We start from the raw sequence: 12,165 nt of genomic DNA, 5'->3' as shown, positions 1-12,165 counted from the left end.
TAATATAAATTACCGAATTATTATTTTTGTTATTACTATTGCTTCTTATTTTGTATTCATTTTCATCCTTTTTTTTTTTATTACATAGCCTATTATTTATATATGCCTGGAAAAACCATGTGTGGTATCTGTACTGCATTTATGAAGATTTAAAAATAATAATTTAAATAAATAAGAATAAAAAAATGATTCAAACATAAATAAAAAAAATGATTATTAGTAATGGCAATTAGTTAATATATTAATTAATTTTAAAAAACAAAACAAAACAAAAAATTAAAACCCCCCGGTCTAACACACGCACAAAAGCATGCACGAACACACTTTCTTATCAGGCATCACATTCATTAGAAACGGAACAATTCTTGTGCAAAACAGTCCAAATACAGTGCTTCCCCTTCTGGTTTTCAGTGTGTAACATAACAGCTTCCTCACTGTATGTACACTTTGGTAAATGAGTACTTTGAGGAAGCTCTTTTAACGCAACACACACAAACACACGACACCAGTTGAAGAGTTTAAATCTTGATTTTATTTGCAATAACATCCACAACTCAGTGCAGCTAGAGAAGACACGTTATAAAGCAGTGCGGATGAGCGTGCGCACGCGTTTGTGGCACACGGATCAGTAAATGCACTACATAGAAATTATTAATATTTATTTTTTTACAGTATTGCTATATCCCCTCCCATTGGCGTGTCTTGAGCAACTGATTCAGCCTCAAGTCTCGGGAGGGTTGAACTGGATTGCAATATCCGGTTTGTAAAGAGTCCTCCTTATCATTGACTTGAAAGCTTTTCCCTCAAACGGAGTCCTTTGCATTAAACGTTGTAAGTTCCTGAGAAATCTTTCCACCGATATTATTACTGAGCCCAGTTTGGTCATTGTAGAAATACAACACTGTTAAAATTTCACTTCTTACCTAGGAACTGAAATTATCCACTGAAAAAAACAAAAACGGAACGAACAAAGTAAAGAGAGAAGATGATAATTACAGTTATTTGTGACTGGCGCAGCCCATCTCCACGCGGACCAATACGATTACAGAATTGGCTGCTCCAAGCCCCTCCCCCAGGCAGACATGCTCACTAGCACCTCCAGCTCTGATTGGCTGGAAAATCCATCCATAAGGCTCCATCCGGCCCAAGCTGGGAGAGAGTGTCTCTGTTCTTCTCCCTCTTTCTTTAAATTCAATCACCCAGAGTCTTTTCTCTCTCTCCTGGATTTCTCTGCATCTCCTCAGGTTTTTCTCATCATTCGGCGCGTTTGCCAGACTTGGAACTTGCTGTACGCAGCCTGAAGCATTTCCTCCAGGTGGCCCGTTAGCTGTCGCAATCAGACAACACAGGAAAATATTATGCATTTCCACTGTAAGTGCATCAAAAATATTGATCGATGAAAAAATATAGATTACATGACCATGCAAACCCTCAATATCAAAATGGGACTGATTGGAGAAAATCCAAATACAGTAATAACATCAGAAAATTCAGACACTTTACACCTCAAATAACACATTTATGCATGTAGGAACTGTATTTTTTATTTTTATTTTAGAACTTATTTTGAACTCATTAAAAACTCATCAGTCCTCTGGTTTTCCTCACTTTCAACTGTGATCATTGACTGTCGAAACAGACCAAAGACAATAAGCATAACATTTTTTGGTTTATTAAATGCACAATATTTTGTTTCAATAGGATTTGTTCTTTAATATTTAGAATTTTGAGGGGATTTTATGGTACTAGACAATATTTAACTCTAAATTACGCACCATTTATTTTTATATAACATAATACAAATATTAGAAACATATTTCATATGATTTTGCATTAATACAGTGTTTAAGTTAAACATACAAATCTATATTACCTAGTTGCTTTTAAGTGTTTTCAGACATTATTATAATTATAAAATATAATAATAATAATATAAATATTATACAATGTTATACTATTAAATTATATTATATTTTATCATTATAATTTAATTATAATAAATATCATAATTTCTATTAGGTATTGAATTTGTATTTCTATTTAACTTCAGGAAAGACTGCTTCATTGTGGCTGATTTGTAGATTGTACCCCCCAATGATTCAGACATTATTATAATTATAAAATATAATAATAATAATATAAATATTATACAATGTTATACTATTAAATTATATTATATTTTATCATTATAATTTAATTATAATAAATATCATAATTTCTATTAGGTATTGAATTTGTATTTCTATTTAACTTCAGGAAAGACTGCTTCATTGTGGCTGATTTGTAGATTGTACCCCCCAAAAAAATGCTCTTTATTTTGATTTTTTTTTTTGTATTTCCCATTAATTTCCCTTGGCAGCCATTTTTGACTGCTAAGATCACAATTGTGATTATTTTTTAAAGCATTTTCACAGAAGTCACCAAGCCTCATTAAAAAAAAAAATTCAAAAACCCAAAACATATTTTTTTGTTTTCGTTTAAAATGACCACCACTGATTTAAACAGTACACTATCCTGAACCAGTTCTTCCACACAGCTCTAGAAATGATCAATTCTGGGCTGTCTTTCTAATAGCAGCAAGATGAGCATTAATTATTCATGTTCACTCTAAGTAGTAGAATCCATTACAGTAAATGGAGGGGGCGTGGCCTTACGTTCGTGCTCAAATACTGCTGTTGGATCTTTTCTTGAAAGGGGCGGAGCTTTGTCACCTGGAATCTCTCCAGGTTAGATTTCATCTTTACCACCTGTGAGCAGGAGAGACAGATGAAACAAATCATGCTGCAACAAAACAATACTACTTTAGTATTTTAATTTGTAAATATTAATTACTGAAGGTGCACTTCTTGACCTTTTCCTCCAGGAAGGGAGTGTTGACGGGGAAACAGGACCAGAAATGTCGGAGCAGCTCTCCGGCAGCTGTATATAAGTGCTTCAGCTCGCTCTGAACATCAGTTGGCACTAATTCTACATAAATAAACACAAAGAGAGTATTGATCAAGTTAATGGACAGTAAAACGCCTTAATGAGGCTTAAAACGCCAGCTTTAAACTTCTTGCATTAAAAAGTGCATTCAAATATCAGTGGAAGCAACATTTGATGTTATGATGGGATGAATAGACAGTCTGAGGTCAAACGCTCACGGTTTATGGTCTGTTGGCCTCCTCCCTGCATCAGAAGCCCTCCAGGTGACAGCGCTGTGATGGCAGAGCTCGCCGCATTGCTGGACATCACCTGAAACAGGCCAGAAAATACAATATAATAAAACAGACTAGAATCCAGGACCTTTAGCCATGCATGCCAGTGGTGTACCTGCGTCAGACGGGGTTTATAGTTCCTCATCTCGTGCTGGATAATGCTGATGGAGTTGATAATGTCTTGACTGGTGGTGTAATGCTGTGACTGAAGAGGGATCGGGCCATGGGAATATCTTGCAGGAACAAACAAACGTAAAATACAAAGCACTTGATTTGAAGATTCACAGACTGTGAGAACACGGTGTCAGGCAGATACAGAATAAAGGCGCTGGATGTTTACCTGTCTGATTTCTTCAGGTTCAGAGCGATGGTCTGACGCCCAGAGTCACCCTGAAGGTCATCGTACTCTATGGATTCTTGCAATTTTACCTGAAGAGCCACAAAAAAAAAAAAAAAAACTGTTATGTAATTTCTGGAAATGTAACCATCTTATATTTTTCCTAAATACTGAATATATTTAATATAATTTGATAATACAAAATATTAATTAAATATAAATAAATTAAATATAATACATAAAAAATATGTAATTTAAATAAATGTTATATATATATATATATATACACACATAATATACATACATGCATTTCACAATTTTGACTTATGTCTAGACTTTTATTATATTATACATGCACATTAGGTCCATATATATTTGGACACTGACACAATTTTCATAATTTCGGCTCTATATGCCACCAGAACAGAATTAAAAATAAAACAATCAAGATGAAACTGAAGTGCAATTCAAACACAGCAATTATATAACTATATAATTATAGTATTATAGTATAATATAACATAAAATGCAATTACACCCATTTTTATACACAGTCCCCCCATTTTCAGGGGCTCAAAGGTAATTGGACAAATAAATATGATCATAAATAAAATGTAAATTTTTGATATTTTGTTGAGAATCCTTTACAAGCAATGACTGCCTTACGTCTGGAACTCATGGACATCAGCAGAGACTGGGTTTCCTCCTTTGTGAAGCTTTGCCAGGTCTTTACTGCAGCTGACTTCAGTTATTGTTTGTTTGTGGGTCTTTCTGCCTTTAGTTTTGTCTTCAGCGAGTGAAATGCAGCTCAATCGGGTTGAAATCAGGAGATTGACTTGGCCATTGCAGAATATTCCGCTTTATTACTTTCAAAAACTCCTGGGTTGCTTTTGGTGTATGTTTTAGGTCATCGTCCATTTGTACTATGAAGCGCCGTCCAATCAACTTTGCTCCATTTGACTGAATCTGGGCAGACAGTATATCTCTATACACTTCAGAATTCATCCGGCTGCTTCTGTCCTCTGTCTCGTCATCACTAAACACCAGTAACCCAGTGCCACTGGAAGCCATGCACACTCATGCATCACACTGCTCCATGTTTCACAGATGATGTTGTATGCTTTGGATTATGAGCTGTTCCAAGCCTTCTCCAGACTTTTTTCTTCCCGTCATTCTGGTACAGGTTGATCTTAATTTCAGCCATCCAAAGAATGCTTTTCCAGAAGTGCTCTGGCTTTTTTAGATGTTATTTGGCAAAGTCTAATCTGGCCTTGTTTGCACCTTGTGATGAAGCATCTGTATTTGCTCTAGTGAAGTCTTCTCTTGATTGTAGACTTTGACAGTGGCCGGTCTGCCTCCTGGAGAGTGTTCTTCTCTTGGCTGGATGTTGTGAAAGCGTTTTTCTTTACCATGGAGAGGATTCTCCGATCATCCACCACTGTTGTCCTCTGTGAACATCCAGGCCTTTTTATGTTTCCGAGCTCACCAGTGCGATCTTTTTTCTCAGATTGTACCAAACTGTTGATTTGGCCGCTCCTAATGTTCCTGCTATCTCTCTGATGGATTTGTTTAGTTTTTGAGGCCTAACAATCGTCTGTTTCACTTGTATGGAGAGATCCTTCGACCGCATGATGTGGGTTCACAGCAACAGCTTCCAATTGCACATGCCACACGTAGAAACAACTCCAGAACTTTTACCTGCTTAATTGATGTAGAAATAACGAAGGAATAGCCCACGCCTGTCCATGAAACAGCTTTTGAGTCAATTGTCCAATTACTTAAGGTCTCTTGAAAAAGAGCTGTAATTCCTTAACCTTTCCTCCAATGTGAATGCCCTCAAATTAAAGCTCAGAGTGTGCACTTTAAGCCCATATTCATTATATAACTGTAACTTGTGTTTGGTCAGCAGCTAAAATAATAAAAAATTGTGCCTGTGTCCAAATATATATGGACCTGACTGTATATACATAGATAGATAGATAGATAGATAGATAGATAGATAATATAATAACATATAACTATAAATGTACAATTTGAAAATAAAATTTCATAATTTTGACAATGTCTATAACTTTTCTTTTTTTTTTTAAACTTTTTTATACTAAATTTCAATTTATAACGTATACACATACCATGTAGATACATAAATGTGTGTGTGTTTCATAATTTTGACCTTTATGTCATAATTATGATATTTTTGGCAAATAGTCTGTATTTGCTCTAGTGAAGTCTTCTCTTGATTGTAGACTTTGACAGTGGCCGGTCTGCCTCCTGGAGAGTGTTCTTCTCTTGGCTGGATGTTGTGAAAGCGTTTTTCTTTACCATGGAGAGGATTCTCCGATCATCCACCACTGTTGTCCTCTGTGAACATCCAGGCCTTTTTATGTTTCCGAGCTCACCAGTGCGATCTTTTTTCTCAGATTGTACCAAACTGTTGATTTGGCCGCTCCTAATGTTCCTGCTATCTCTCTGATGGATTTGTTTAGTTTTTGAGGCCTAACAATCGTCTGTTTCACTTGTATGGAGAGATCCTTCGACCGCATGATGTGGGTTCACAGCAACAGCTTCCAATTGCACATGCCACACGTAGAAACAACTCCAGAACTTTTACCTGCTTAATTGATGTAGAAATAACGAAGGAATAGCCCACGCCTGTCCATGAAACAGCTTTTGAGTCAATTGTCCAATTACTTATGGTCTCTTGAAAAAGAGCTGTAATTCCTTAACCTTTCCTCCAATGTGAATGCCCTCAAATTAAAGCTCAGAGTGTGCACTTTAAGCCCATATTCATTATATAACTGTAACTTGTGTTTGGTCAGCAGCTAAAATAATAAAAAATTGTGCCCGTGTCCAAATATATATGGACCTGACTGTATATACATAGATAGATAGATAGATAATATAATAACATAACTATAAATGTACAATTTGAAAATAAAATTTCATAATTTTGACAATGTCTATAACTTTTCTTTTTTTAAAAAACTTTTTTATACTAAATTTCAATTTATAACGTATACACATACCATGTAGATACATAAATGTGTGTGTGTTTCATAATTTTGACCTTTATGTCATAATTATGATATTTTTGGCAAATAATTTTAATACATAACACATATACACACACATACATATTATAAGAACATATACAGTATAATATGATTTAATATACATGATATACATTATGTCTATCTATTGTATATCTATCTATATATCTATACACATATATATTTGATTAAAAACCATGAAAAACTTCCTATTTCCCACTTATGAAGTCGTGATTATGAGCACATTGCATTCTTTTCTGTTAAAAATAACAGTGAACAGTGGTTTGTGAATGTTGATGCTTACCCTAAATAATTGTATCGGGTGTGTTCATGTGAACGCTACTGCAGTCTTAGGCCCATCCCAAATGCTCTCTATTATCTAATAATAATAATAATAAAAACTGCATTAATGCGTGATTAAATTAATTAACGCCGACAATTATTTTATTAATGCATTAATGCGATAACGCGTTAACTTGCCAAGCCCTAATATATATATATATATATATATATATATATATAATAAATTAAGTTTCTTTTTTTATATATATTTTAGGAAATGGATAATTCCGTGATATGGATACTTGTGGAACTATTTTTATACATCTAAAAGTTTGTATGCTTTGCTACATTTTGTGTCACGCCTAACAACCCCCATTAGCCATGGCAAAAATTCACCTTTTTGAGTGGCGGCTGGAAGAAATCTGAATCTCTGGAGTTCCCATCAGTGCTGCTGGTCTCACTGGCTTGATCACTGGGAGCTTCCCTATATATCACACACATAGAGATTATTATATGTGACCCTGGACCACAAAAGCAGTCTTAAGTCGCTGGGGTATATTTGTAGCAATAGCCAAAAATGTGTATGGGTCAAAATTATCGATTTTTCTTTTATGCCAAAAATCATTAGGACATTAAAGGTGCTGTATGTAGGATTGACACCGAGTGGTTGAACTAGGTATTGCAGTCCAAATTCTAAATATTGAAGAGGGTTTTTTCACCTCAAACTTGAAGCACAAGCAGGTTGCCAGATTGATGCCACCAACAGGAAAGAGCGCACTCGACGATGAATTAAATGAAATGCACTGTGTTTTCTGCCAACTGGCAACCTGGGGTCCCGAAATACAATTGGGTAAACTGGCAGTGGGTGGGTTTCACAAACCAAAACAGAGACCGACATTCCGGAACGCACATTTTCAAAGGAGAATAACTGACTGTAGCTTTGTTTTTCAGATAAACAAGTATGTTAACTTAGCATGTTTCTTAAATATCTGCAAACATATATGGTATTTTTATGCTTTACTAGAGTCAAAAACGTACATACAGCACCTTTAAGTAAAGATCATGTTCCATAAAGATATTCTGTAAACTTCCTACTGTAAATATATTAAAACTTATTTATTGTTTAGTAATATGCATTGCTAAGAACTTCATTTGGACAACTTTAAAAGCGATTTTCTCAATATTTTGATTTTTTTGCACCCTCAGATTCCAGATTTTCAAATAGTTGTATCTCAGCCAAATATTGTCCTATCATAACAAACCATACATAATAAATAAAGCTTATTTATTCAGCTTTGAGACGGTGTATAAATCTCAATTTCAAAAAATTGACCCTTATGACTGGTTTTGTGGTCCAGGGTCATATATCTATCACACTAACACCCACAATCCGATGTCCAGACACTTACGCTTTGCGTAGGCCGGCCGCCAGCACCATGGCACTGTGGTGGTTGAAGCGTTTGATTATGGCAGAGTTGCTGTTCTCTCTCAGTGATTTGTTGGATGAGTTTGATGTAGTGGGAACTGTTGCTGTGCCGTAACCCTTCAGAGACACAAAGAGATCCAATTTCACCAAATGATGCAATACGCAGAGGAAGTCTGATTCAAAGTTTAACATCCCTCACCTCATCTAATGATTTATCCTCGAGTGAAAGCAGATCCACCATGGGGTTCTTCACTCCCTGGGTCACCATTGATTTCAGGCCTGAAAGACGCGAAGAAACAAACTCCATCAGAATAGAAAGACACAGAAGAGTCATTGAACACGGTCAGATGAAGTCAATAGTCCATGAAAGATTCCTTCGGACTTCATAAGATCTCAGAATTAAGACTTAAACACTTCATGAAATGCAGTACCCTTCTCGTCCTGTTTGGCACACTCTGAGAAGATGTCCTGCTGGCCCGTGCTGATCCGGTCTCTGTGGAAGTAATGAGACTGAAAGAACCGCGTCCAGAACTCCTTCTCCGTCATGTTGTGAGGAATATTCTCAGCATATTTCTGCTTGACTGCAATCAAAAACAGAGAGAGACAGAAAAGGGTCATATTCAATACTTATAGCATTTTATCTGTCCTTAAAGATTGCTTATAATATTAGTCAGTGTTTGTAGCACAAAGCATATTAGATTTTTTGTGAACTAAAACCATTTTTTGTGATTTAAAATAGGCTACTATACCTTTAAGACTACTATATGTAAATTACCTTTGTTATGATTGATTTGACCATCTTTTGGTCAAATTCTAACAGCATTACATGTATTCGTCAAGGAGAAGGCAATACCAGAATTATAACCATAATTATTACGTACATAATAGGGTTGCAAAGGGGTGGAAAATTTTCGGTAAATTTCCACCTTTTTGCAACCCTACGTACAAAGTCATAGTTATTACATAAAAGTCACATTAATTTATAAAGTACCATAGAAATGATCATATCATAATTATGAGATAAAAAAATCTAAATGCTGGCATAAAAGTTTAAATTATGAGATTTAAAAAAAAAATCAAAATTATCATTATGACACAAAAGTCCAAATTATGAAATAAAACCAATTATGAGTTAAAAATTAAACTGAAAGATTAAAATGTCAAAATTATGGGTTAAAAATCATTACGGCATAAAATGAAATTATAAGATAAAGTCGTAATTATGAGATAAAAATCATAATTAAAACAAAAGTTGAAATTATGAAATAAATTTTACGATTAAGGTTGAAATTGAGATAAAAAGTCAAAATACGGACATAAAAACAATTATGAGGCACCGCAGGAACCTTTTCATAGTACCAGAACTAATTGTGGAACTACCCACTTTTCGGTGTGTTCGCACCGCCGGAACTGGGTGCGATTTTAGCACCGGACTGCCTTTTTCGAGAACCAAATTAGCTCCTACTCCGGAGCAGGGTCTAACCAGCACAACTGGTACTAATCGTGACGCAAGTAGACATTGATTGGCCAAACGCGTACGAAAACGCCCTCACCTGCCATGATTTAAAACTCTGTGTTAACATACTGTAAACATTGTGTCAACTTATTTCGCAAGTATGGAGAACAGCGATAGATGGACGGACGCTGAAGTGCAGGCACTTGTAGCAAATGTAGCACTGCCAGGTGTTGTTGGGAGATTCTCAGTCCTCCTTTCCGTTCTTTCAATTGCTTTACATATACGTCGACTTTCCATGTCCATTATTGTGAAACCCGCGAGACACAACAAACACAGCTCCGATCACAGCGTCCTCCATCCTCCTGTTGTTAACATAGTTCTTTGTTTCTGTTGTTGAACGCTGTGCACAAATGACGTCGCTGTCGACCGGCTTACGTCACTTCTTAGTACACACTCTCGGTGCGAATGCAACCCTTTAATTGGCACTGGGAAATAGTTCGCGCAAAATCGTCCCTGTACTTTAGTACCGTACATTTAGCTCTGGAACTAAAGCGGTGCGAAAGGGCCTTATGATACAAAAAGTCATCATTATGACAGACGGAGTTATAACAAAGGCTAAATTATGAGAAAAAGTCATCATTATGAGATAGAAAGTAAGTAATTATGTCAAAGTTAAGAAAAAAATATGCATAAGACAAAACCTATTTAATGGTTATGTCATATTTATGAATTTATCTCATAGTTATGATTTACCTAAGCACGACTGTTTTTTTATGTATTAGAAATGGTCTTCCATACAGGACGCAATGTGACAAGCTCAATGATGAAACTTCATCAAAGATGGTTGATTAAGGGTGACTAGTCATTCATTTAATACAGAAAGGTATCAATAACAAGCATTATGTATTTTTATGTTTATTACAGCATTACACTCTTATCTTAGTGGCAAAACATATCATGAACAATCGCGAGTCCAGTACTTTATAAGTGAGTTGCTGCCTATGTAGATTCTACTAAATCAGTCACTTATGACGATCCCTATCAATTAGGATGTCGCCTTAGAAGGAAGCTGCCTAAGATCATAAGCTGTGAGATCATAATCACATATCTTACCTGTAGGGTAGGTCCTGAAGATCGACTCGATGATGTCAGAGGTCAGATTGTAGCGCAGGCCGTTGCAGCCATCTGTCTGCGGTCTGATGTCGGCCTGTAACCACAGTGACAACACAATCATGGTGTGAATTTACACTCTAAGTGCTCTCGTCAAACTGTCAGTCACGTGATGCATTTGAACTCACCAGGAAGGCAGCAGAAATGCCCACTTCCTGTTTGTTGTTGTTGGAGAGGGAGTGTTCCACAGTATTCAGGCTCAGCCGATTGGCCCAGAACTCCTCAGCGCTGATCACCTGACTCACCACTAAGTCCTTATAGAGCTGGAAGAGAACGGGGTCTTCCTGCAACATCCTGTAACACAAAACATCAGCTGGAGGTCAGCTAAAACCAATAAAGAGAGAGTAAGGTGTCCAGTTTGCCAAAATTATAGTCAAATATGTCAGGATTTAATGACGGCAAATGAGATGTAATGAAAACGTCACCTGTTCTTCTCCTCCAGCTCTTTATTGGCTTTCTTCTTGAACTTGGGCAGGAGCTGCTGTAGGAGTTCTTTGGTGGCGTCTCTGTCCTTCAGTGCTGTGCTCCCATTAGCGAAATGAAAGGTGGTGCTTTCTCCTGTGTGCAGAAGCAGCTGAAGCTGGATCTTTGCCTTCCCATCAGGACTGATCTTCTGACCTGCATATGAGAATAATGACAAAAGATCGCATTACAAACTTTGATTCAAAGCAGAAGAATGTTTTATGTTTGATTTGAACACACACACACATACATATATACTGTATGTATGAATTAAATACCCTTTTTATATTGTAATGTAATGTAATTTATTCCAGTGATGCAAAGCTGAATTTTCAGCATCATTACTCCAGTCTTCAGTGTCACCTGATCCTACAGAAATCATTCTGATATGCTAATTTGCTGCTCAAGAAACATTTCTTATCAATGTTGAAAACAGTCTGTGCTGCTTTATATTTCTGCGGAAACCATGATACATTTTTTTTAGGATTATTTGATGAGTAAAGAGTTCAAAAGAAAAGCATTTATTTTAATCAGAAATTTATATTATAAAAATCTTTACTGTAACTTTTGATCAATTTAATGCACATTTGCTGAATAAAAGTATTAATAGAAGTGCTAGACAGACAGACAGAGACAGACAGATAGATAGATAGACAGACAGATGATAGATAGATAGACAGACAGACAAACAGACAGACAGATAGATAGATAGAGTCAGATGATAGATAGACAGACAGACAGACAGATAGAGTCAGATAGATAGATAGAGTCAGATGATAGATAGA

The 12,165-nt window shown here is 36.0% G+C and overlaps 1 protein-coding gene across 1 annotated transcript in view; it reads right to left on the bottom strand.

Moving 5' to 3' along the window:
* Nucleotides 1-535: 535 nt before the first annotated feature.
* The window catches only part of LOC107549574 (general transcription factor IIH subunit 1-like), an 18,514-nt gene continuing 6,884 nt past the window's right edge, over nt 536-12,165 (bottom strand). The window contains exons 2-14 of the mRNA XM_016230719.1: nt 11,344-11,536; nt 11,047-11,212; nt 10,862-10,955; nt 8,724-8,873; nt 8,492-8,571; nt 8,276-8,409; nt 7,263-7,350; nt 3,538-3,626; nt 3,313-3,430; nt 3,144-3,234; nt 2,852-2,967; nt 2,655-2,747; nt 536-1,327 (exon numbers count right to left, since the gene is read on the bottom strand). Of these exons, the coding sequence (XP_016086205.1) occupies nt 1,241-1,327; nt 2,655-2,747; nt 2,852-2,967; nt 3,144-3,234; nt 3,313-3,430; nt 3,538-3,626; nt 7,263-7,350; nt 8,276-8,409; nt 8,492-8,571; nt 8,724-8,873; nt 10,862-10,955; nt 11,047-11,212; nt 11,344-11,536 (1,499 nt within the window). The 3' untranslated portion in view covers nt 536-1,240. The remainder of the gene's footprint in view (nt 1,328-2,654; nt 2,748-2,851; nt 2,968-3,143; nt 3,235-3,312; nt 3,431-3,537; nt 3,627-7,262; nt 7,351-8,275; nt 8,410-8,491; nt 8,572-8,723; nt 8,874-10,861; nt 10,956-11,046; nt 11,213-11,343; nt 11,537-12,165) is intronic.

Source organism: Sinocyclocheilus grahami, unplaced genomic scaffold (assembly GCF_001515645.1).
Source record: "Sinocyclocheilus grahami isolate Dianchi unplaced genomic scaffold, SAMN03320097.WGS_v1.1 scaffold376.1, whole genome shotgun sequence".
NCBI classification, from domain to species: Eukaryota; Metazoa; Chordata; class Actinopteri; order Cypriniformes; family Cyprinidae; genus Sinocyclocheilus; species Sinocyclocheilus grahami.
The sequence above is the reverse complement of the archived record's forward strand: the minus strand, read 5'-3'. Positions and strand labels throughout refer to the sequence as shown.